Raw genomic sequence first — 27,762 nt, 5'->3', positions numbered from 1 at the left:
AGATATCCAACATGGAGCAAATAGACTCCGTATAATCAGTGGAGAACATAACATGAATTTTACACCTGTGTTAAGTAAACCTGCAATTAGAGGCAATGCCATAGGTATATGAAGTGGCATAACTGAAGGCACAGCACAAGGAAATATTTTAGTAGATGAAATGTCTTTCTCTGTGTTATGAAAGTAGGACAGACTAAGAATTATTGATAGCAACAGACATTGCAGAACATTGCCAGCCCTGTTTGCAAGCTTATCCCACTCTAATATGCTCATGTCAAAGAGAAGACAGTGAGAGAAACCAGCCTTAGGGAGTGATGCACAGGAGACTCTGCTTCATTTATAACCCCACACATAAGTTGGAAAAGATTCAATTTTAAAAAGCATTATGCTGCTTACCTTATGGGCCTCTGTGGATGGCAAAGTGAAATTGGATGAATACAGCATGACCATTAATCATCACAGAGATACCACCGTGAGAAACTACCCCTGTGGCTTATGCTCACTCGGCAGATAACATTTGAGTTTTACCTCCTAGTTGCTGCATAGATCCAGCAGTCTGTTTCCTCTTTCTTGTCTTGTCACAAATGAATGCAAACACCACTACAGATAGAGTGGTAAGTGACATATTTATCAAGTAGTAATGATCCCTAATAATCAAGAACATATCATAGGCTTGTAGATAACAAGCTATCTGCCTTGCAATATACATTTATGAAATACAGCAAAGAAAAATACTGTAAGAGATAGAGAAATGAATGATCTTCAAAACATCTATGAAATATAACTTTGCTTCAGAAAGAGCAGTCATTTTGTGTAGACATCAGTGTTTTTGCAACAGATAAAACTTTTTCTATCCTTATACGCTGTGTGTGTATGCCTTGTATTTCTTCTATCCTTGTATGCTGCGATTACACATCTGAACTAGCCATGCTTTAATAATGTCTAACAGCAGTTGAGAAATACACCTGTCATCCAATACTACAATGCTATTACTCAAGTATTTAGTTGTCCCACTTTCCTTCATATAGTTGCTGTTCAAAACAAAGACAGAAGATGGGAGAAAGGGGAAGGGATAAACTGAGCTTTATAAATGACTCAGGATAGTCAAAGGTCAAGGATAAAAATCAATTTTGTCTATTGATGTTAGGAGAAACTCCTCCTAAGGTATCAGTCTCCATCAAGCTCTACAAATGGTTGAGCAATTTAAGAAACAAGTGCAAATGACTAATCCACTTATTAAATTCTGATTTATTGCTTGATGAACAATAAAAAAGTAAAAACACCCTTGAGCCAAGCAGTTATCTTGGCAGAGTTAGTGTTTAAGTGTCTGCAAATTCTTCTGAATTTTCAGTATTTCTGGATAAACAGTGCAATTAAATAAATGAATTAAAAACATTTGTTCATTGCTTTATTGAGAAAAATGATCCAAAGCTACATATTTGTGTGTGGCAAGTATGTGAATCTTTGCTTTCAGTCACTGGGCAGCAATAACTGCAACTAAACATTTTCAGTAACTGATCAGTCCTATAGATTTGTGTGGAAGAAATTTTAATGCATTCTTCTTTACAGAGTATCTTCAAACTAAGGGATGGACTTCCTCACATGAACTCCTTACTTCAAGTCCTTCCACAACATTTCTTTAGGATTAAGGTCAGGACTTTTAAGTTGGCCACTCCAAAACATTAGCAATTACTGAAAGCAAAGTTCATATACATTTTGTGACAAATGTGTAGCTTTATATCCTTTCCTCAGCAAATAAATGAACAAGTTATGTTTTAGACTCATTTAATTGGTTTTCACTTTATATAGTTCTAAACAACTGTGTGGATGACAGATCACATTTTAGGTCATATTTATAGAGAAATATTGAAAATTTAAAAGGGTTCATAAGGATTTGAAGGACCACTGTATAGAAATGGTTTGCCGTTGCTTTCTTTCAGGATTTTTAAAAACTTTCTAATCTGGCCAACAGTTTCAGAATTGTCAGGTTGTCTTTCATCCAAATGTAAGCCAGGGCCAATCCTGCTTAGCTTTTGTAATAGGCAATGGTTGGCTAAGAACTGCTACTTGCTTAAGCCAGTGAAAATGGGGGAGGAGATGGGCACATAGCAACTAATTAAACTTTTAATAAAATGACTAGGCTGCCCAGGCTATGCATTTACTTATACATAATAAATGATTCTGTCCAAAATATAATTTATATTCTTTCTTAACTTATAGAACTATCATAAGGGGATGCTTTCTATGTCACTCACTGCGCATGCCCTGTGGAACAGCATATTCCTGAGACATTGATGGCCCCAATACTAATGGCCTTGTGCAAGGAATTATACAACTTGGCTTCAATTTGTGTGTGGCCTAGGCATGATGTGTGTGTGTGTGTGTGTGTGTGTGTGTGTGTGTGTGTGTGTATTATTCCCTTTGTGATTTTGTTAATTTTAATTAAATTAAATAAATCCAAGTTAACTGTAATTCAGATAATCCTCAAAAAACACAATATATGGTGACCAGTTGGAAGATCCTCATAATTAAGAATGGTTCAGAACCAAGTTTCAGCAGAATTATCTCTTGCTTTCAAGACTAGCATTAGCAACGCATCTCTATGGTACTTCTTGGTCCCTTTTCTTCGTGTTGCTGCCTTAGATCAGGAGAGAAAGAGTAAAGCAAATGCAGGCTATAGTTCCTTCTTGTTTTTCTGTTAACTGCTCCCTTCCTTAGGAGTAAACAAGTGAACATGCAGCAACAGAAAGAAGCAGGAGACTTGATGTACTGGCAGTGGGCCCCCTACTGGGCCGTGCATCTTGGCAAATGGTCAGTAACACAAGCCCTGTGGGTTAGATTCTTGGCTAATAAATATAAATAAGTATATCTCCACTTCAGAAGGAAATTTCAACATAGGATCTATCAGATTTATTGCTTTCTGGAATTTCTGAGAGAGAAAGCAGTAGCCTTAAGTACCAACAATCCTCTCCCCACCCACCCAGACACTGAATTGTGGATTTTAAATCTACAATATTTTAGGCTTACGAAGGAGTACAAAAAATGTTTAACAGCCTGTAAAACAAAGCTAAGTAAGGCTTCCTTCACACTCTTAGTTGCCAATGCTTTTGTAATCAAGAGGTGCTGATGTTAAAGTTCATGTGAACTGAGATGTGTTCAGATTTGGGTCAGCTGATGCCAGAGACCAGAAGGCATGAGGCGTTCTATCTTCTCCATCAAGAAGCTCAAAGGTGACAAAAGAGTTCCAAAAAACTGAAAGAAAGAAAAAGCTGTAATAAAAAATGATGCTGAAGTTAAGAGAGCTATTCAGAAGTACGTTACCCCAAACTTCGGCCTCTGAAGAAAAAACAGGAAATATTTTCCAGCCTATATTAGTGGACTTCACTGAGGATGGGAAATAGTCTAGGTATCACACTATAATAAACTTATCTCCTTTTCATTTTTTTTAAACAAAAGACTATAAATATTTGTGTAAAACTTAAAATTTTAGTTTGAAACATGCAATCCAATAAATGTGGAGAAATGGAGCAACTGGTACTTTAAAAATAAAGATTTAAAAATAATGAACCAAGCTCCCAAAATGTTCCAACAAACAGGAAGATTTAATCAATATTTACGGAAGTAGTAGGATAAAAATATTTTAATTACAGGTTTGTATGAAATTATGGCATATTCAGAATGTTAGGGTTATTTCTCTTAAAGTAAGTTAAAGTTAGTCAGTTTCATTACTTCAAACCTATCCTTATTAGACATAGACATTTTATGAAATAGTAATAATAGTAATCTTGATTTTTAGCCCAACTGCTAAAACTGTTATAAAAAATAGAATCAGGGATGATCCCAAGGAAAACTTAGTGGTTGGGGAAAAGGTTCAGCAAGTAGTCTCTGCTGATGCCTTCTTCCCCCCCTTTTCACCCCCCAGAGCCCTGGGGCTGGCTGATATCTGTGGGGAAATTTCCCTCCCCACCAATCCCCTTTTTAATTTTAGGTTTGAGATCAGGACTGATCCCCAGAAAATTTTGTGGTTAAATTCCTATAGGTGGAAAATTTTTTTGGGAAGGGGAAGCCAATTATCAAGGGATAATCAATCAATGGATTTCTTGTCTAACCTGATAAGCTGAGAGCCACGCCAAAACGAGTCTTCTCCGAGCAGAGACCAAGTTAAGAATGGACTCCACAGGAAGTGGGGGCGTGTCAAGCTTTGGCTACTTGGTCTCAAGAGCAGGCAGACAGAGAAAACCCATCCATGGATTATCCATCTCCTGTACTGGAGAATCTATGAATTTATTCAGCCATCATTTATTAATCTCATTTTTTCCAATCATGACTGCTGTCAGCAATCTGAGGCAATTAGTAGATCATACATCATAAAATTAATCCAGAAACTTAACATAGCAAAAAGTCATGCTAATATGGACATATTATCTGTAAGGCTTTGATGCAGAATTTTTTAAAAAGCTGACTTTATAACAATTTCACCATACTATCAACATACTACAACTCTTCATGTTTCAGAAATTATGCACCAGAGCAAATAAAGAATTATCAACCTACGGATGCCATTCTTCTCTCACATCAATAAAATAAATTAACATACAATTTATAAAGATACATGGAATTTATGGACCTCTACTTCAGATGGTTTAAATACAGGATTGGTTCATTATACATTTTAAGCCATATACATTTCTTGTAGATAAGCAAAAGCTTCTAATGTTTATAAATCTAAGATGTTCAGCAGCTGTGGAACAGCTTAAGTCTTCAGTGTCACTTAATGAGCTTAACAAAACAGTAAAGATATTTATTCCAGTTTTAAAATCAGATCATACAATTAAAAGGGCTGATTTTTTTTAAAGACTCAAGGATTACTATCTATTTTACATCTAAATAGAATCCAGATTTTTAAAAGAGTATGTGTTGAACCAAACAGATTAAATGGCAATTGGGTGACAATTTAGTATAAAACTAATCTTATTTAAAAAGAACACTTTGAGGAAAACTTGAAATTTCTTTTCGAAAAACTATTTCATACATGTTATAGCAAGTGGAAAAAGAGAAATCAACACAATTCTGTAAGACTTAAATTCTGTGACACTAAAGAAACTTAAGAGTTCCTCCTAGAACCAACAGACCGAAATAGAAAATATTAATGCAGATGTATGCTAGCTGTGAATTGATGTCTTCTGATTCTCACCAGCATTAAAAACTTCCACAATAATAAAAGCCCTGGGATTACAACTGGTATAGCTATACCTATAGAAAATTCAGGAAGTAACTCTGGATGTTCCTGCAATGGAGTAGTTGAGAAATTGAGCAAAGCCAAAATTAATAAAGCAAGCACTTGTTTTTTTTTTCCCCATGTCTATACAGCAGTATCAAGAGCAGGCTCTGAAACAACCAAGGAGACCTGAAGCAGGACATGGCTTCTTTAACTATATAAAAAGAGGTATTTCAAGTGCACTTTTCTCCAAGCATTTCCCAATGTGTATGGGTGTGAGAGTGATCGTGGCACTAGGATGATCCCTGCAAGAAACAATTCCAATATGACATGGAATCATACTCAAAAACAGAAATCAGTGTAAGGAAACACTCAATTTGATAGCCTGATTTTAGAAAAGATACTTTTCCCCCACTGCAAGCATTTTCTGCTGAAAGCCTCAGAATTCACATGTGTCCTGGGACCTTGGATCAAATGCGAGGTCAATTTAAATGTTGTGGGATGGAAAACAGAGTCTACACAGCAATACAATTGTTCTAATGTACTTTTGTCTTTAGTTTTTCATTAGTTAAATTAGGCACAGTTATTTTGGTAATTAAGACTTACAGTCTGAAATGCTACAAGAAACTGATCCTAGAGTTTGATAATTACACATATAAAATCATTAGAACTGAGACAGAACTCTTGTATATTTTTCCACAGTTTACAACATGTAGCACTGGTATACAAGAAAAACCATGCTGGCTTCTTAGAAAAATTGAAATAAAAGAATTGTAATGGAAATTAATCTGATATGTCATTAAATAGACATCTATCAAATGAATCGGTACAACAATCTGGAAAAAAACTGTTATTTTTTTTATCTAATATAACATTTTAAAAAATAAAATATATCAAACTTAATATTGATTAGTCTATAGACTCTTGAATTTTCTAAAATTATATTCTATTCAACTATTTTTTTAAAAAAAGTTGGAAAGCAGTACAACAAATTATTACATGATTATAATTTAAGTAAAGTAGGTCATAAACATCTTGCCATAATAGAATTCTATTTTGTTATATGCAGATGAGGCAGCCATTCTTCCAATCTCCTTTATGGAACTTAGAAAAGATCTCCAGATCTTTTGGTTTCTCTGGTGCTGAAGAAAAGTTCATTCTAAATTAACTAAAGACCAAGTCTTCTCTAAAACAGTAGCTCTTAATAAAATATGGCTCATGGATAAATGAATATGAAATACTACAAGCTAAAAACTTTGGATTCCTAGATGCTGTTTTATAGGCCTTCAGACTGGAGGGCAGTGAGGCATAGATTATGTATGCTATGAAGTTCATCCTGAAGTGTGTAGCTTTCATTCTCAGGTTTAATTTTCAAAAATGGTGGCTTTTATATCCCCCCTATAATTAGAAAGTTTCAAGGCAAGGCAGAATGTGGGCCTGTATCCCCAAGAACTTTTCCCTCTTGGAGTTTGATCTAAGATGTTGAAGATCTTTAGGATCCTTTGGTTGTCCCAGTACCACCTTTTGATTGAAAGTAGATATCAATTCAATCATAGCCTGAACTTCACTAAGCAAAATCAATCTTTGGCTTAAACTAACATTCTTCCCTGAGGGCCCAGACCTACTGACGCTATTAGATAATTTTTACTCAACTTGGAAGACCACCTTGGAGATAAAATTACAAAATACTGGCTTATCTATAACAGCTTTACATTCTTTGGCTTTTTCCAAAGCTAAAGAAATTGCCAAACAGCAAATAATTGATTTTCACAAAGATAGTGCTAGGAACTTCCTTTTTTTAACTTTCTTTTTTAAGATGGGGGACTAAAATAAACCTTTTGCCCTGGCTAAATATTAAAACAATCTTGCTACCGCAAAATATTGTAGGATCTTTGCCCTAGCATATTTTAACTTGTCTTCATTCTTCCTGGAAGATAATGTATTCATCTCAGAGGGAGGGTCTGTCCCTGTCAATCGGGAATAACTGAAACTATGGGCCATGTACTGCTGTGTTACTAATTTTATGAAGAAATTTATCACTTGCATTTTATTTTATTTCTAAGCACGTTCCCCAGTAGAATACATCCTACATTTAATTTCTTCTTGCAAATTGTACTAGTGATCTAACTTTAAAGTTGCCAAATTTTGTTTCAATTGGATTATTATTTAATTTAATTGGATACTGAATGATTGGAACACAATAACTATTATTCAATCTGATCACAAACAAAATATGAAATCTGGCAATTGTATTCGAGTATTTGTTATTTTGTTTTACCCTTTATTATTTTATATTACCGTAAATGCCGGCGTATAAGACGACTTCCGCGAGCGCTGAAATCGGCGCCAAAGACGGGGGTCGTCTTATACGCCGAGTCGTCTTATACGCCGGAAATACTGGTAGTTTCCGGCGTATAAGATGACGTTCTAGGAATGCGGCCCGGCTAGAAAGACGGGGGTCGTCTTATACGCCGGGTCGCCTAATACGGCGGCATATACGGTACTCTGAGTATGGTTGTTTGATAACATGGTAAAATATTTTTACAATTTAGTGATTTAGTCTTAAATATTTAATTTTTAGCATGTTAGTATTTTTCATACATTCTATTTTTTTCTAATATAATTAGAAATTTTATGGATTTCTATATGAAATCTATAAGCTGTATTTCACAAATGTGCACAATTCTGGTCAGGAACTATTATAAAGCTATTCTGTTCAACTGTAAGCTGAAAGAATAGTGGATCCTTTTTCTTTGGATTGGATACAAGTGCAATCACATCAATTTTTGAAAAATCAAAGAAATGAGAGAGGTGCTTTTTTAAAAAAAAAAATCCAGTTACACAAGGTAAACATGCAAAACAATGCTATATTAACAAAAGAGTAAATTGTTAATACAAGTAGTCCCTGACTTACAACTTTTCGTTTAGTGACCAAAGTTACAACGGCACTGAAAAAAGTGAGTTATGACAGTTTCTCACATTTACAACTTTTGCAGCATCCCCATGATCAAAATTCAGATGCTGGGCAACTGACTCATATTTACGATGGTTCCAGTGTCCCAGAGTCATACAGTCAATTTTTGTGATCTTCATATAAGCAAAATCAATGGGGGAGCCAAATTCACTTAACCACTGTGTTACTGACTTAACAACTGCAGTGATTCACTTAACAACTGTGGCAAGAAAGGTCGGACAAAATTCACTTAACAAATGTTTTGCTTAGCAACAGAAATTTTGGGCTCAATTGTGGTTGTAAGTCGAGGACTACCTATACATTACTGAAATCTTACAAAAAATATGTAACAATATACTGTATATGCTTCGTCAGATGATTAACTGTTATTTAGCAGCTCCAAGCAGCGCGGGAAATTCATTTTTTTAACAGAAATTTTGGAGAAATTAAAGTAATATTTACTTTTATTATCCTTTAAAAATACATTGTTTCCTTATCTATTATGTTATACATATTTGTTTGCACATTCATAAACCACTTCAGTCATGTTAGACTTTAATTATGTTTACATCACTGAAATATGGTTTATTCAGACAATAATAAGTTTAGTTTTGCCACAAATTTTATTAGTTTATAAAAATATAAAGTACAAAAATTCAAAGAAAAATGAAAATAGGGAAGTAAGGAAGAAGAAGGGGAAGAGGGAAAAGTCTGGGGTAAAAGGGAAAAATGAAAGAAAAGCATTGACTTCCAACTCTTTTTGTCACAGTAGAATAAGGTAACAACATGTAACCTCAACTTTTTACTTTAATAACATTTTATACTAAACATTTTTATAATAAATCCATCTAATCAGCAAGCCCTAATAATTATGAGTTTATTGGCTGAATGTACTTTAAAATGTATTCTTTCATTGAGGATAGAGGAACTGGATCTAAGCAATATAGTAGCATATCATATTTAATTCTTTAAAAAAAAGGCAGTTAGGCAAATTGTATAACACAGACATAAAAAGAACTGATTTTCAGATTTTCAGGAGGAATAAAGAAAAAGATTCTCATTTTGCACTTTCTTCTTTTATGGAAAAGTATAATCACAACTCATAGTACCAATCATCTGAATACTATGTAAACACGTGTGTATGGAAAAGGTCCCAATTCAGTTGAAATCAAGTTAGCATTAAAGACAAATTTGGACAAGTTTTAACTGAGCATAATTTTAATTTGTGAAAACAAAACAAGAAGTAACTACAAATAAATTACAGTGGTCAATTAAATGAGCTGAAGTAGAATAATGCCTAAGAATGACAGCAATTTAAATCTTGTATATACTCAAGGCTGAACTATGTTAAAGGCTGTGTAAGGATTAATTAGATAATTTGAAGCTCTTTGCACACAAGAACACAACAAAAACAAATGTTTTACTTGATAAATCTTCAGATTACTTAATAATAACCTGAATGGTTACAGGAACTGAAAAGCCTCAATATATATATTCATCTCTTCACACTAGGTTTTAAAAAGTGCATTAGAACAGCCATTTGAAGCATGCTGCACAAAATAAAATTTTCTTGGTGTTTAAGAATCAAATTATACTATACTAACACTAAAATCTAAACACAATTATTATATATTTCTAATTTGCAATGTGGGTAAAATCCTTATAAAGTAAACCAGAGGAACAATGTCACTGAAAGCTATCAATCAAAGCAAATTTACAGGATAGAAAAGTATTATAATTGATTTCTCTCAGGGACCTGTAGTTTATATCAACTCTAAAACTACTCAAAATAAAGGATTTTACTTCTTACTCTTAACTTTAATTGACTGCAAATTTCATAGGATAAAAGAAATCCATTTCCTTTAGCATTCAAGACTAGGGATGGTTCTTATAATTAAACGTAAGCAAATGCAAGTTATCAACAGGAAAATGTTCCATACCTTGGAAACAGTCATCAATAACTGTTTTGCATTGCTTCGTAATAAAGCTACCCCTGTTACTTCAGCTCTTAGGAAGTACCATCTAAGATGAAAGGAGAGAGATATCAGATGGTCCTTAACTGTTGCATCCTACTTGCATCTGTAATAAGGCTACATTAAGATGAAGACTGTTGTACAAAGACAGTATTCCATGTATAAGTTTTCATAGCATATAAATCTACTGCAGATTCACTTGTTTTGTAATACAGAACTCTAAGACACACTACTAGTTTTTCCCTCTTCATGTTAAACAACCATGCAGTTCAGTTATACTAACTCTACTTCCCAGTGGGGCATCCAAAGCTTCTGGAAGACAGGACTTCAAAATCTGAAGCCCTTTCCAGTTGAAACAAAAGTTGGCCAACATTTCTGTACCCCACTGGACTCCATTCAGTTCCTTTGAGCGACTCTGCCAAATCTGGGCTATTTGCTGTCATATTCCATTGTGCATACACTACAGCTATTAAAAGATTCTCTGTGGGTTTTGGCTTCTCAACAAGTTTTTGCAGTTTGGCTACAGTTTTGTCTGGCAAACTGATTGTATAGGAATCAAAGGAAATATGACCCAGTAAAAATATTAAAACCATTGCTATTCCACTAAATAAATATATTAAGTTTTGTTATTTTACAAGATTATACATCATAACGGTACTGATTAGCTAACTGAGATTATCTAATATGCCCACTTGAAATGTTTTTAAACTGAGAGATATAGTGGCAAGCTGTTTTTTTTTTTTTAAAAAAAATACAATTTGTATTCATGAGCAACTTGGAACAGACTGAGTATGTACCAACCTTTAAAATTTAGAACAGGGACAAAATCTTATGAGCTTCTTTCACACACAACCTTGACGGAAATTGTGTCTGGAATGATCAAATTGTGCTAGCATACATACCACTGAATTCAAATTCCCTCTCAGCCATGAACCTATAGTGATGTCTCAAAATTTATGAACTCTTTTGAATTTTTAATATTTTTGTATAAATATAGCCTAAACCATGCAATTAAACAAAAAAGTCAAAAACATTATACTTGTTCATTTATTTATTAAAGAAAGTGATCCAAGCTACACATTTCTGTGTAGCAAAAGTATGCGAGCCATACAACCAACAAATGGTTAAAGCAGAAGAAAGTTAATGTTTGGGAGTAGTCAAGTCAAAGTCCTGAGCATAATTCTAGAAATTAAATCCTTGTGGAAGGACCTGAAGCAAGCAGTTTGTATGAGGAAGCCAACCAAGATTCCTTAATTGAATCTGTTCTGTAAGGAGGAATGGGCTAACATTTAGAACTGATTATCAGTTGTCAGAAATGTTTAGTTGCAGCCCAGGGGGGCACATGAAAGGAAAGATTCACATACTTTTGCCACACACAATAATGCAGTTTTGGATCATTTTCCTCAATAAAATAATGAACAAGTATAATGTCTTTGTTTAATTAGGCTTTATTTAATTTTAGGACATGTGGACAACAGGTCATGTTTTAGGTCATATTTAGGCAGAAATATTGAAAATTCAAAACAGTTCACAAACATTCTAGTACACTGGGAATTAAGCTACATTTCATTTCTTGGAAAATGGGCAGTAATCAAATTCATCACATTCAACCAGAACAGTTTTTATCTAATAATTGTGGGGGGGGGACCCAAGCTCACTTTCATGAAATATAAAATCTATTTACTGTCCAGGTCAATAGCCAAATAATATGGAATCCATATTAAATCTGTTTGATATGAAACACAGGCCATAGCATGAAAATAAATAAGGAAGCAACAAAAAATAATAATACTGAGCCTGGTATGGGATGTCCTAAGGGGAACAATTACAGTGCAGGGTTTTTGTTTGTTTGTTTTTGTTGTTATGATTGCTGTTTTATTAGTTTTATGGTTGTTGTAAGCCATAATTTTTGTTTAAGCAGAGTTGCTTAAGATGGGTGGCCCTATACATCTTTTAAATAAATAAATAAATAAATAAATAAATCTTATGGTTGTCTTAATATTTAATTTAGCTTCAGAGATTAAAAATATCTAGCTGGATCTTTTTAAAATAACTGTGTGTGTTAAAAGTTCAACGTAGCTCCAACAACAGTTATTCAGCTGCTCAAGATCTTCTACATTTAAAATGCGTAAAGACAAAACCAACCTTAACCTTTTAGAAGATTGGAAAATGAATGGATTCTATCTATAACATCAGGGTAAAGAGAATTATGTGAAGCCTAGTAACTCACTATACCAAAAGGAACACCTTTTTAGCACACCTCTTACAAATAACAGTGCCTTTGGGGCACATTTCAAAGATTTAGTCTAAAACACTGAGTCCATAAACTAATTTTTGCACCATCACAAAGGTTAATTATCAACAGACCATACTTTTGTGACTGCAAAAAGCAGTTCAGACACAGTAGACCAACTGCTGTGATTCTAGGTCTCCTCATAGCCTCAAAATAGCCATAATACTTTCCCGAGACAGTGCACCATTTTAACTGGCATTCAAGAGACTTAAAAAACCAGTTTTAAGATAGGTACAACCTATGTATTTTAACTGACATCCAAATTATGAAATAACATTAGAAAATTAGATAAAATGCCAATTTAAGATTTTATTCCAGTTAAATAATGTTAACCTCATGGAAATGTCTATATGTTTAAAAGAGTCTTGCTAAAAGACAAAATTATTAAGAATCTCCAATACCTATTCAGTATACTACCCATGATATTCCATTATTTTTTCCATCCCACTTAATTTCTTCCATCCAAAACAATCAATATCTAGCGGCAAACCAATACAATAAGTTCTCACTGGGTTATTTTTTTGTTTACTAATTTTGAATAGAACTGGAAGGGACCTTGAAGGTCTTCCAGTCCAGCCCTCTGCTCAAGCAAGAGAACCTATACCATCTCAGAAAAGTGACTGTCTAGTTTCTTTTTTAAAATGTTTAGTGATGGAGCGCCCATGATTTCTGGGGGCAAGCTGTTCAACAGGTTAATTGTCCTCACTGTAAGGAAGTTTCTCCTTAATTCCAGGTCGCTTCTCTCTTTGATCAGTTTCCAACCATTGTTTCTTATCCTGCCCTCTGGTGCTTTGGTGAATAAGGTGACCTCCTCTTCTTTGTGGCAGCCCTTCAAATACTAGAATATTGGAATATCATGTCTCCCCTATTTCTTCTTTTCTTTAGACTAGCGAAACCCAAGTTCTGCAGCCATTCTTTGTATGTTTTAGTCTCCATGCCTTTGATCATCTTAGTTGCTCTTCTCTGAATTTTTTCCAAACACTCAACATCTTTTTTGTGATATGGAGACCAAAATTGGCTGCAGTATTCCAGGTGTGGTATTACTAGGGTTTTATTAAGTGGTACTAATACCTCTCATGATCTTGATTCTATGTCTCTGTTTATACAACCCAGGATTACACACTGCTGGCTCATGGTTAAGTGAATGTCCACTAGGACTCCAAGGTCCCTCTCACAGTTACTGTTTTTAAGTCTGGTCTTGTCCAATTAATAATCATAATAATAATAATAATAATAATAGTAATAAAGTTGGAAGGGACTTTGGAGGTCATCAAGTCCAACCCCCTGTTCAGACAGGTAACCCTATACCATTTCGGACAAATGGCTGTCCAGTTTCTTCTTAAAAACTTCCAGTGTTGGAGCATTCACCGCTTCTGGAGGCAGGTTGTTCCACTAGTTAATTGTTCTAACTGTCAGGAAGTTTCTCCTTAGTTCTAGATTGCTTCTCTCCTTGATTAGTTTCCATCCGTTGCTTCTTGTCCTGCCTTCAGGCACTTTGGAAAATAGCTTGACTCCCTCTTCTTTGTGGCAGCTCTGAGATATTGGAACACTGCTATCATGTCTCCCCTCGTCCTTCTCTTCATTAAACTAGACATACCCAATTAAAGCAACCGGTCCTTATATGTTTTAGCCTCCAGTCCCCTAATCATCTTTGTTGCTCTTCTCTGTACTCTTTCTAGAGTCTCAACATCTTTTTTACATCGTGGTGACCAAAACTGGATACAGTATTCCAATCTGTACTTACACCTTTGATTTTTCCTACCTAAATGTAAAACTTTGCTTTTCTCCACACTGAAACTCATTTTGTTGGATAGGGCCCATTGTTCAAGTTTGTCAAGATTTTTGAGGAATGTTAAATTTACACAAGCCCAAAATTTAAGGGAAAATTTTTACAAAATGTTTTATAGATGGCACCTTGATCCACAAAAAATGTCTCGTATGTATCCTGACTTACAGCCTAAATGTTGGAGATGTGGATGTTTGGATGCTACTTATTATCATATCTGGTGGTCATGTAAAAATATAAAAGCTTTTTGGATTAAGATATGGTGGAATATTCAAAGAATTTTTAGAAGAAGGGTAAAATTTACTCCACAACTGTTTTTGTTAGGTATTGTTTCTGATTGTGATACTAAAGAGACTATATTGATGTTAAATTTAATCACAGCGGCAAGGTTGTTAGTAGGGCAATGTTGGAAGAAGGAATCTTTGCCTACCTTGCAAGAGTGGTTTTTAAAAGTTTCTTATTTGGCGGAAATGGCAAAGATTTCGGCTTTCTTGAAAGACCAATCGCAAGAGAAGTATTTTTTGGTATGGAAAAAATGGATAGACTTTATACAATATAAGTTGGATATAAAAAAATATTATTTAGCTTTTCAATAACTTATACTTAAAATTTAAGATATTTTATAAACTTTTTTCCTTTTTCTTTCTTCCTATTTTCTTGTATTTCCTTGTATTTTTGTTTTTTTTATACATATATTATTGTTAACTAGTTTACAATTTCTTTAATTAATGTATTTAGATTTGTTTATGGTTTATATTTGTTTTAAGATTTTTTGAAAAAATATTAAGCCTGTATTCAGCTCTGGAAAGGTCGGGGGAGGGCATGGGAGGGTTGGGGTGGTTTGGGGGGGGAACCGTATTGTTTTGTAAAATTTAAAAATTTTCAATTAAAAAAAAAAGATTTTTTTGGATCCTGAGTTTGTCTTCTGGGCTGTTGGCTATTCTTGCCAGTTTGGTGTCATCTGCAAATTTGATGAGTTCCCCCTTTTTTTGCTAAATATATTTTTTCTATAAAACTCTAGAATTTAGTAAATATTTTGTTAAAGATACACACAGAATCACATTAAGATGCATTTCTTAAAGCTTCAGTGAGGTAATTTATTTTATATATATCGACTAATCATGAGAAATAATTGAATCCATAGCCTTATTAGACTTAGCATTTTTAAACTGTAATTACCCTTACTTCTGAACAGACATTGAAAAACTTACACTGTATCAATTACCTCAGAATTAAATATTTTTTAAAGTGTAAAAGTAAAGGTTTCCCCTGTCCAGTCATGTCAGAGGGGAGGACGTGCTCATCTCCATTTCTTAGCTGAAGTAGCCAGCTTGTCCAAAAACATTTCCATGGTCACATGGCCAGCATAATTATATGCTAAGGCGCATGGAATGCTGTTACCTTCCCTACCTATTTTTCTATTTGCATTTGCATGCTTTCAAATTGCTAGATGGGCAGGATCTGAGACAAGTAACAGGAGTTCAGCCCATTGAACAGTGCTCAGATCTTGATTCAAGCTGTCAGCTTTCCAGCATCTTTAACTGCACAGTTATCACACTCCGTTTTTAAAATATACGTAGCTACAAAAAAAAATTGTAGGTAAATAGTCTTTTTCTTTCATATAGGTGGTGGTGATTAAGTGATTATAAATAATGAAGTATGTCTTTTCTCAGAAATGTTAAATATGTCTGGATAACAACAAAAGTCATTACTACTTTAATGAAATGACAGCAGTACTAATCACACATGATTTTCCAATTCCAGAGCAAGACTCCAGTGTCAGAGCGAGCAGAACAAATGAGTTAAATCAATTTACATGTTAAAAATGAAAGCTGCAATCTTAAGATTTATCCAGAAGTTAACTGCTTTTAATTCTAAGTCTGTATGCATAGGACCTCATTGAATCATTTTTCTTTATTGAAAACTAATTTAAAGAAGGGGAAGGAAGATGTCTAATTCCCTTCCATTTTATAACAAATTACTGTTATAATTATAAAAAATATGGGAGATGATAAAACTGAAATTAAATAGAAATTTCAAAGAGGCCTTCCTGCTGTCTTTTTTGCCAGTTCTAACATTGTTCCGTGATGTTTTAAGCATCAATTTCACTGGAAAAGTTTGTTCAACAAGTAGACCTTTGAATGTCATTCACATATAAAATAACATATCAAAAAGCAAACATAAATCACTTCAAGCTTCAAGCTTTCTATACTAATAATTATCATATGCTATTTGTTAAAAGTACTGATTGTACCCATCCATTAATTTAATGGTAACTGTTAGCAGTCTCCTTCTGAACATAGTACTGAATTTTTTAAGGTTGGGGGCGCCCTCTGGAGCAGACTTGTAGCAACACAGAATGGAAGAAAGCAAATAAGCAATTATTTGTTGCTTGTTAATGTAACATTTTATCTTATTACACAATTTGACTGATATATCTTTTTGCTCTTTCTTCCATCAACAAATCAACATTTTCCTATAATAATTTTTAAATTTGGTGCTAACTAGATTTATTTATCATACAAACTTATATTAGCAATATCTAGTTAAAATAAAATACCGATTACATGAGAATTTGATACATGAAACTAGCAGTTCTGTTCAGTTTCAACATTTATTCATTACATTAACTGACTACTTGCTGAGGGACCAATTCTTTCCTTTTTTTTAAGCTTATATTTCAACATAGCTCCTTTTTGTTAATTTTATGTTTTATTTTATGGTACCATTTACTAATATGAAATCCTTCAATTTGTATGATAATTAAAGTTTGCTTTTGGGGTGAATTTTTAATAAAAATTACCATTGTGTCATCAAAACCCATCATGGAACAGAAACTAAACACTATTAGAGTGAATTGTATATTATTTTACTAACAATAATATGTACTAGTTTAGAGTCAAGCTGGTGCCATAAAATGGGTATCATGAAAGATAATTTTCAATTTTATTAAAAGGAAAGAACTCTTGAGGACAAGTCCAACTAAGTCTATCAATATAAAATTCATTATTAGATACTTACAACAATATTTTCTTGTTTCTTTTAAATTAAGGTGATTCTCCTGCCACCAGATTCAAGATTATGCAGGATGTTCATAGTTTGGAATACTAATTCTATTTTCCTAGCTAGTTCAATCCTGTTTTTCGAACTCTTATTTAAAAACTCATTGAAGTCCAGTATTTCTCACTGATTTGGATATAGTTGGGACAACAGTTTTACAATAATAGAAAGCGAAAAAGGAAAGTTTGGTTAAGAAAAAGTATTTAGAAATTCATACAGATGAAACTCTGAATCTACCCAAAAGTTGAGTCTAAAGTGATACAATCAGTTGGAGTTGGATGACAGGTGAAAAAAAGTCTCTTTTTCTCTCTTCAAGTTAACAAGTGTCAAGATTACCAACAGAACAAGAAAACGATACATAATTTCAGGTTTAACCAATTGTACAAACAATTTGAATTTTATTTCCAAATTTCAATAAATATATATTCTGAAAATACAAGTAAAAAATAGAAAAATTCTGCATGGTTCCAACTTCAATTAGTCTATTACATTATATTCTACTTGGGGAAGATGAAAAGGCTTGCAGACAGACTTGAATTTGTGGTAAGTAACATCTAGGTCATAGCACCATATTACAAATTCCATTCAGTTTCCCCCAAAAGTTTATTTAGTAGGCAATGAATGTCAAGAGAAAAAGATACAATTATTTATTATAATATATTTGTCTAATAACAGGAAGGGTTAAACATTAATTATTAACAAATCCTAAGTTACAAAAACTTTATTTGAAATGGCATAAGATTCCCAACTTTAAAATTCAAAAATTGTGACACATTAAACACTGCTTCTTAATTTAAGACGGCCTAAATGAACCTTAAGCTTTTCATCTGATCTTTAATAAATCTTTCTTTAAAAGGGAAGTGAGCAACCACAATCAATGTTCAATCAGATTTTTAGATGTCTGTGGCTCTGAGTAAAGGTCTGCAGACGAAGTTCTTAATTTCATTCAATTTCTGCATGCCTCACAAACATCTTAAGTAAACCCTGGAGTAGAGACAATACTTACAGCTTTAGCAAAAATGACCATGAGTTCAGGAAACTGATGTGTGAGGAGGGCTAACATTGCTGTGAAAGAACATAGCCCTGCTGTAAAATGGATGAAAAAAGGAAGATCTTTTTGGGGATACACAGATACATCATGAAATGCTGAAATAAATAAATAAAGGAAAACCAATTATTTGATGAATTAGGAATTTAAAATGATTTTATGTTGCCATATTTTTTTTCGTAAAATCATACTGGAACCTTTTCTATTATAACAACTATAATTGTATTCTTAAATTTCAATTTAAATAAAACATAGGAGTTGAAGACCAACCACTGTTGGCAAAGTTTGATCTAATTCTAAATAAAGATTTCTAAAGGGGTTGATTAAGAACAAGAATAAATTTTATCAGTCAAACTGCATAAAGTCAACAAGCTAAAAGAGGGTTCTAAAAAAAGGTTGTGAGTATCTTTTCTACCTTTCCTAAACTTTTTCTAAACTACACATGAAGAACATGCCAGAGCAGTTTAAATATTTGTAAAATATTTCAATTGCTATGACTATATATTGTGTCACTGCAGCTATCTACTGGGTTAGAAAACAACTTATAAGGCAATATTATCATGTTATAAATAATACCTATCCTTCATTTATTTTTTTATTTTTAATACTGAGTTTTATATTTTATTTTTATAGCTTTAAACTCTAATTGCATTGGGATTCATTTAATGTATTAAAGTTGAATTTAATATAGTAACTGAATGTTAAAATTGGGTTTTATTGACACAATTGTATTTTATTTTATTTATATATGTTGTTCTGAGATCTTCAGTTCATAAGGGATTTAAAAATCTCCAGGTTTTTCTTTTATATTATTACAGATGGAAGTCAGTATAAATTTCTGAACTTCTTTTTTAAGTCTCTCTACTTTAAACTAACAATAATTTTGTATCTTATATTATTCTATCCAAATAGAGATTTTCAATACATTTTTTTTAAAAAAACCTTCCTTTTTCAGGTAAAAAAGTAAGCAGTACTAATATTACATTTTTAATTAATATATATTGTTTATTAAAAAATGAATAGGCTACTGCAAGTAACATAAAACTGCTCTGTCAGTCTGATCTAATTTTATAATGCATTGTAACTCCATTGAGCGGACTGTTGCATTTTAAAATATATTTTGAGATCATTGTCCTCCATATTCTCACCATTGGTAATTATCTACTTTTGAGAAGAAGATATTATAAAATAGAAGTTTTGTTCAGCAACAATCCATCTATTTGTTTGCTTGTTTATGAAATTTATAAGGCTATCTAACTCAAACAATGTTACTCTAAGCATTTAGCATAAAAATCAAACAATAAACCAAAGAACAACTATCCCCATATCATTAAATATGTACAATATGTCAATAAAAAATATAAAACAATGCTCAAACAACATAATAAAACAGCCAAAAAGATATCCCAATTCAAGTGGACTTAATAGCTTTCCTAAAGGGAGCAGAGTTGGTGCCTTTTGAATATGGTTTGTGTGTCTCTGGGGGTTTTGGGGTGTGTGTATGTGTGTGTGCGCATGCGTAGATCATTAATTTGAAAACTCCCTAACATTTAATCTTGGCATTGAAACATATTATGTTTAAATACAAAGCTGGTCATAAATAAAATGAACAGGAATGCATGAGTTACTGTGTTGAAATGTCTGCATGCATAGAGTTTAATTATAATGGAAGCTTACTGCTTAGAATTATCCACTAGCCAAAGTATTCCTTGTGCAATATCCTGCATGAGTGAGAAATGAGTAATTTAAAGCAGTCTGGGGAATATTTTAATTAATTTTTAAGTACAGCTTTTTAAGATTTAATCTTTACCAAATAACATCTCTCCAAGTCTATCTATGGCAGATGTGTTCTTTGGCTTTAGTTATAAGCATTCCTTATACTTTATTTAAAAAAATAAGACTGCCTAAGTTACTATTTCATGGAACCTCAACAGCAACTACTATGAAACAATGCTTTATAATGCTTTACATTATGTGAAAACTTTACACCCAGCAACAGAAAAATTAGTAACATATTTTCAGACTACCTAACAACATCAGTCAATCTTTACAAACCTAGCAAGGGTTTAATTCATCTTTATGATAAACTGGAACAGAACTACAGTGCTGCAAACAAATATAACCTTTGAAGCCATTATTATACTTAAACGAACAGCATTCATTTAAAAGGAGTTTTTAAATTATCTGGAACGTTAGATATATGCATTTTAGAAATTATATATAAGAACTTTTTAAAGATATTATCTTCAAATCCATAATTAACTAACTTGCTTAGCAATGGAAATTCTGATCCCAGTTGGGGTCATTAGTCAAGGACTACTTAACTGAACAGCATAAAGGCACTATAGTTAGCATGAAATACTGCATATAGTATTTATATAACCATCTAATTTTTATCTGATTAAAAAGGATTATATAAAATCTACAGTTGACAAAACTGTGAGCAGTGGAGTCAATATCTAATATTCATGGTTCCATTTCTTTCTTTCATACATTCATGATTGTTTGCTTAGTTCCAGGGTAGTACATTATGTATTGCTTGTAACATTCAAAATATTGTAAGACTCAAAAGAAAGACATAGATTTGCATAACCTTAAATTATATTACTGAGTAAATTGTCTATGGTGGATAACAATAGATAAAATCCCTGTGCAGAATACTAATTATAGAAGGAATAGGTTTAGCCAATGGACTTCATAGCTGCATATGGTACTATAAAGGAATAAAGAACTGAATTTGAAGAGACTTATTTTAACGTAATTGTTGGAAATGTGGAATCTTCTAAAAACAAGAAAAAGTCCAGGGATCTTTGTGCTCGAAGTAAAGTACTTTTACTTCAATATATCCCCAATTTTCTATATGAAAGAGAGAGTTGGAAATGTCAGAAGAACATAGAAATAAGTTGAAATAAGTGAGAAGGGATTGCTAAAGAAATGGATGTAGTAAAACAAAAGAGAACAAGAAATAGGCAATGAATGAATATGCATACAAAAGTGAGTAACTTATACAAAATAAGTATGCTGAGAGGGCATGATCACAAAGAGGGAATACATAGGAATACACACAGACACACACAGAGAGAGGAATGAATTGCAATCTCTGTGTGTGTGTGTGTGTGTGTGTGTAAAAGAGAGGAAAGTCATGACTGGATGGAGTTAGCAAGGTCTTCTGAAAAATATATATAAGAATTTAAGGAGGGGAAAAGCAATATAAATAGCAGCATGTGGACATATTGAAACCAAGGATGGTTTGAAATGATAGAAAGACATAATGAGCTCTGTTGGTACAATAAGATGAATTTTAGTTTAATTTTATTTTTTATTATCTCCTTCCTCCAACCCTTTTAGTTATTACTTTTTATTTCCTTCCTGCCTCTCCAAAAATGGAGATGGAATCTTTGTATATTATTCTATACTATTCATATGTGTTCAGATTGCCAGTAGAAGCAGCAGCAAATACTAACTGAAAATGCCTTGCTATTAACCCAGACTCTGTAAAACAGGGATGTCAAACTCATTTTCATTGAGGGCCACATCAGCATTGTGATGCCCTCGGGGGGCCAGTTGGGTGGGCATGGCTCTGATGGTCACGGCTGACTGGGTGGGCGTGGCCACTTCAACGTTGCCTGTGGGTTAGGGTTAGGGAAGGTGGGGCAAGGTGAGGCAAGAACTGGGGCAGCTGCTGCCTGACACTATCGGTCCCAGCTCTCAGAAGCCAGCAAGTGCATGGGAGCCGAAAGTGTCCGTCAGCAGCCACAGCCTGCCGGCCCCTCAACCGGTGCACTCTGAGGCTCTGCAGCCAGCCCTCCAGCAGCAGTTGGAGTAGGGGAGGTGGAGGCATGTGATGCAGATCACCGGATGCGCCTACTCTGTCCCATCTGTTTCTGATTGCGATTGGAGAGCAGGTCACTGCTGGTCATCTCCTCTTGCCCTTGGCCCACATGTGGAGCCTATTCCACAGCAGCTCATGCAAGTCCATTAGGCTGTCGCTATTGCCCAGAGCAGCAGGCCCACCTAGCACAAAAGAGGTGAGGTGGCTGGCTAGGAAGCTCAAGTAGAGGTGGTAGAGCATGCCCAAGCCCAGCAAACAAAAGGCCACCCCAAGCAGGGAAAGCCGGATCCCCATCAGTGCCATGGCCATCCAGTCCCAGTCAGGATTGCCTGCTTCCCCATCTCTGTTAGGCCTGGGCGGCCATGGCGCTGATGGGGATCCGGCTTTCCGCATTTGGGATGGCCTTTTGCCTGCTGGCCCTGGGCATGACTTACCACCTCTAGTTGGGGCTTCCTAGCTGACCTCCTTCGTGCTGGGCAGGCTTACAGCTTGGGCGGCAGCCTAATGGACTTGCATGAGCAGTTGGCAGCTGGTACTGAGGTGAGCGAGGGAAATGCGGTCTGCCCACTGACCAAGGGCAAGACCCATGAGAGGGCTGAGATGACCAGTGGCAACCTGCTCTCCAACCAAAAAGAGATGGGACGGAGTAGGCGTGTCTGGCAGTCCGCATCACATGCCCCGTCTCCATGTGCTGCCGGGGCCACAGCAGCACTGCTACTGGACGGCTGGCCCAGTATTCACAGGGGGCTAAGCAGCCCCTGCTGCCGGACAGTTGGCCCCTGCACGCTCACCGCCTGTGTGTGTGCCTTGTGGGCCGCCAGGCTGGGTGGGTCGGGGCCAGGGCAGCGAGGGCCACTCACCCACCATCTCCAGGCCAAACAGTCAATCGCGAGCTGCATCCGGCCCACAGGCCTTGTTGTTTGACATGTCTGCTTTAAAACAATTAAACCCACAAGATCACTGATAAATTTGCAATTCCTATAGTTTGAAAACTTTGTTCAACAAATGCTTCAAATGCTTGTCCTGATCCAAGGATATGAGACCAAGCAATACATAATGTTATTCTCTTGAAGTAAGCTATCAATCAAGAATATATCAAAGGAAAGTTTTTTATTCTGTTCAGCTGAAATAAAAAGAGGGCTTCAAATATGCAGAACATTTATTGCATATTACTCTTACATCTTGGAAACAAAGAAATCTTGCAAGTTACTTTCATGTATTATTTTACAAGTTGTTGGACTCCAAATGCTATTAATATACAATTCTAACTTTTCTGATGACTGATTACTCAAGCCATTGCTAATGGAAATCAGAAGACCAAGAACAGCTTAAGGAACTAAGGTTCCTCACCATTCTTTATAAAGTAAAATTTTCAATGTAGAAAGGGAGCTGTACTGCAAAGACTGCACATTGCAAATTCAACATAAAGACTCTACTATAGCAGATCAATAGTGTTCTTCCTCAGTGTCACATTTAAAACTAACAATATTTAAACCTGCTGATATACTGAATGTGTTTGCATAGAAATACAGTGTACAAATGCTATACCTTAGATAAAGAAAAAAATGTATGAAAAAAAATCCACTTACTTGGTAATAACTCTCTGTCTGCTGTTTCTGTGCAACTGGGATAGGGATAAAATAGATGTCCCTTTTCTAACGGATATGGTATCATTCTAAATGCTGAAAAAGAGGTAAAAATAATGATTGGCATCAGATCATGGAAAACTGCTTTATAATTTCTACAAATTCATATATAGGATCTTGGTAAAGTCTTTTCTCAGTGTAAAGTCTATAAAAAGGTTACAAGGATAAGAAACTTGTCCATGAGAATTCTGAAAGTAATCCCAGTATAAAATACAATGAGATTTGACTAGCAGCCATAAAAAACATAAATGAGGGTTTCAAAATAGATATCTAACAGGAAAACATGCTTAGGTTTTCTTGAACGAACCTGCAATCAAACTCTTTATAAGCAATGCCATCATTTCCTCAGCAAATCCACCTTCTTCACAAACCGAATGGGATTTAAATATTGCAAATAGCTTGATATTTAACAGTAATCACTATGATCCAAATAAATAGGATGATGCTTTCTGACCTCTTTGATTTCAACACCTGCCTTCACAGTGACATCCAAGTACTGTTAGACAGGAGGGGAGAAGCCTCAAAATACCTTACAAACTATATTGTGTTACTTTGATATAGCGGCTTTGCCTTCTACATAGCCTAATGATGAATTAAGTACTCTATTCCACTTAGAAAAGCTTTGTTGGATGACATGATATAAACACAGCAATAACTTGCTATGCAGCTATTTTGAAAAAATATGCCATAGTGGGATAATTTCTATGTTTCTACATACTAGATTTTGCCACAATTTAAAAGTGAGAATTTCAAAGACTGTCTGGAAATTGTTAGTGAAATAGATGTTAAAATTAGTTTCTGATTCTATTTCTACACAGTTTATTTACAAAAATAATCATCTCCAGAAATCAGCATTTTCCTCTAAGTGTTCTGAAAACATAGGATGTAGTCAAAAAATATATTATCAAACATGGCTGCTTGTGATGGATTTATAAGAAATCTTCCATCTTTTTCTAGATTTACAACAAGTCTACAATGAAAATAAGTTTGAATTAAGTTTCCCATTAAAAAAGAAGATTAAATTCAATGAAATTTGGGGAGTTTGAGAATGTCATTTTATTTAAATGCATTTTATTTAGAAGCTTTAAAAACAGAAATGTGGAAAAGACTAATAAGTATCTGTTCAAAAGAGAAATATGATGAGTGAAGAGACATTTATAAATTCTTATTTTCCTTAGAAAAAAATAAACTTCTAAAGCTGACCTCAATTCCGTCTAAAGTTTGTAATGCAAACTCTAATTTACTATCAAGCTGTCGTTTACTATAAGCACCAACAGATTATGGCTTTAAAGTGTAGTCTACCACCATTAAAACAAACTGATCTATTCAAAGATCCTGCTATAATGTGTCAGAGCACATTTTATTATATTAGGTTATTGTATTGTATTAAACTAGTAAAAAAAAATAAGTTTGTACTACTGACAGAAGAATACTTACTGCCTTCCCATGTGCAGTGCAGCAAGTTAAGGGCCCCTTCTATTCGTTTCCAGTGCTGAAGATGGAAGAATGCGTAGGCTACTGCTTCACTGTCCCCACGCTTCAGAATGTGCTCAGGAGGCAAAATTAAGCTTTTCATTTCTAGCAAGTACTGGAAGAAAAAAATGAGAAGTGATGAGAAACTATACAGAACATTACACTTAAGTGTTTTCTTTGTATTTTTAATTTAGTTTAATCTTGATTTGTGTACGAGAAAGAGAAAGCAATAATTGTAAGAAAATGTGAATTATTTGGCAAATTCAAATTTAAAAAGGCATTTTTGTGAATCTTTCACAGTAGGAAAGACCATATCAATTTAATGTGGATATTTTATTTGAAAACAGTATTGTTTTGCACAAATCGCTTTGTGCAAAAGTCTGATAAAGATTTATAGTAGTGCCTCCAAAAATATTATCCTGGTAAAATTTTGATAAAACAATGATTTGTGTACAAAATAGAATAGCAGCTCAAGCAGTTTACTAGGGGTGTAATGCAAGTGTTAGAGATGATTATAAAAGTATAGTGCTTGCTCATTTTAGTTGGAGTTATCCATTTCCAAGTAGGTTTCAAATTAAAGGCTCCAATTCCTATGTTGAAAAAAGCAGCAAATTTAAAAACGGATGGTTTTGCTGCAATGTGCTTCCTCCTGTCCTAGTATTGCAACTGAAGATACTTTCTTATTGCGTTCATTGTTCATTCTAAACCTGAAGCAGAATGGAAGATAACTGCATATAATAAATTATTAATATAATAAATTATTTCCAAATAGTTAGAATTCACTTGTAAATGACACTCATAACTATCTCCTTCCAGCATTATTTTGGATTCTTTTCACCCAAAAACTACAATCATGCCCTGAAAATATTTTATGCATGTGAAATATGTCCTTGAGGAAAGTCCAAATATTTGTAACCACTCAATTAACTAATGTCTACAATTTATGAACTAGCCCATTCCATTTATTAATAGTTAAATCAATTTCATATTTGATAATATGAAGTATTAGGTACAATATTTGATTGCCACAAAACTCTAAGAACTTAGCCAAGTTGTTGCTTGCAGATACCACAAACAATTATTTAATAATCGAGTTTACAGAATTTAACTTTCCCCATTCTGGTTCTTGAAGGAATATAGCCAAAGCTGTGATGGTCAAACCAAATGCATTTACTGCCTGACTGATTCTTCTCTTAGTGCTTGAGTCAATTTACTGGAGGGCAATACTCTTAACTAATCCTATTTAATCCTTCTTGATTATTTTTTTAAACCAGTAAGGAATCATTCCACACTGTCATAGTGTGAAAGTAGCTTCAAATATCCAGCCTCTGCCATAATTGTTTTTAGTCCATGAAATTATTAGCTTGGTATTTGTTTATAGTTTTTAGACCCACAGTTACCTTTAATTAAAATAATATTTTAATCAAAGATAACAGTGGGTCTAAAAACTCTGATATGTTATTTTCCACAGCCTCTTGACATATAACTCACAATAATACAACAACTGAAATCTGAAAGATTTACTAGATAAGAATATAAAATTATTACTATGACACACTGGTTTTCTTGATATGTGATGCCAGTGAGAAGTACATAAAACATATTAATCTCCTCAAAGACACAGTAGTCCTGAAGAAATAGACAGACACCTACTGTAATTCTTGGATAATGATAATACATCCCAGTCTTCCACCTAAAGGCAGAGGCTAGAAAAAATGAGACTGCCTGAAATGAACTTGCTGTACTTTTGATCAGTCATGCAAGGGAGCAGAAAATCTTTGTAACAATTAGCTCTCCCAATGCATAATCAAGGAAAGAGAAGACTAGATGAATAAAGTCAAATCTTCAAGGAAAGAACCATTTGGACACCCTGATTATCATAAGAGGATTAACTCTAGGGATAAGCCATCCTTCTATTACTAAGGCTACAAGGGTAATATATTATCAATGATCAGCCATGGCTATTTGAAGTTCTAATTACTGTATACACATTTACTTAGGAAAAGATGAATTGGGCATAACATTTCTCATTTTTTTCCCATTGGGCAGTACGAATTTTACAGACAGGCTTTAATCTGTTACAGTTCTATATATTAAAATAAATCTAAGTATTTCAAGTATGCTCACTGTAACAAAAATAATTAAGAATAATGTATTTATATAAATTATTTTTATAGTTCCCTTATACAAAGGATAGAATCCTTTGCTTTACATATTGGGATAACCATGGAACTTCCAATGATAGAAAGAATGCTTTTTCATAATGGTTATGAAAAAGTTATGGTTACTGGGGTTTACAATTAGTGGCCCACTTGTAAATGTAATCATATATACAAATCATTCAAGATTTTCTTGTGTCTGTTGCAGACTTTGCAACAAAATTATGCTATCATAACTTTAGTGTTTCTTTAAGAGTTTGGAAGTTTGCTAATTGCTTAAAGATAAATTGTAGCCTGTGACTGATAACTTAAAAATGAAAT

At 34.0% G+C, this 27,762-nt stretch overlaps 1 protein-coding gene across 4 annotated transcripts in view; it reads right to left on the bottom strand.

The window, feature by feature from the left end:
* Positions 1-607: 607 nt before the first annotated feature.
* ST7L (suppression of tumorigenicity 7 like) overlaps positions 608-27,762 on the bottom strand; it is a 56,560-nt gene continuing 29,405 nt past the window's right edge. For 2 of the 4 annotated variants that reach the window (XM_039337387.1, XM_039337389.1), the window contains 4 exons: positions 25,247-25,397; positions 23,753-23,845; positions 18,290-18,429; positions 608-3,252 (listed from right to left, as the gene is read on the bottom strand). In XM_039337387.1, coding sequence (XP_039193321.1) covers positions 3,157-3,252; positions 18,290-18,429; positions 23,753-23,845; positions 25,247-25,397 — 480 coding nt within the window. In that variant the 3' untranslated portion in view covers positions 608-3,156. Of the gene's footprint in view, positions 3,270-10,111; positions 10,194-18,289; positions 18,430-23,752; positions 23,846-25,246; positions 25,398-27,762 lie in introns of all 4 variants that reach the window. The other 2 variants (XR_005556053.1, XM_039337388.1) reach the window with 2 other exon arrangements.

Source organism: Crotalus tigris, unplaced genomic scaffold (assembly GCF_016545835.1).
Source record: "Crotalus tigris isolate CLP2741 ecotype Arizona unplaced genomic scaffold, ASM1654583v1 scf7180000017677.1119895, whole genome shotgun sequence".
Taxonomy (NCBI): Eukaryota; Metazoa; Chordata; class Lepidosauria; order Squamata; family Viperidae; genus Crotalus; species Crotalus tigris.
Note: the sequence above shows the minus strand (reverse complement) of the source record. Positions and strands in the feature narration are given on the sequence as shown.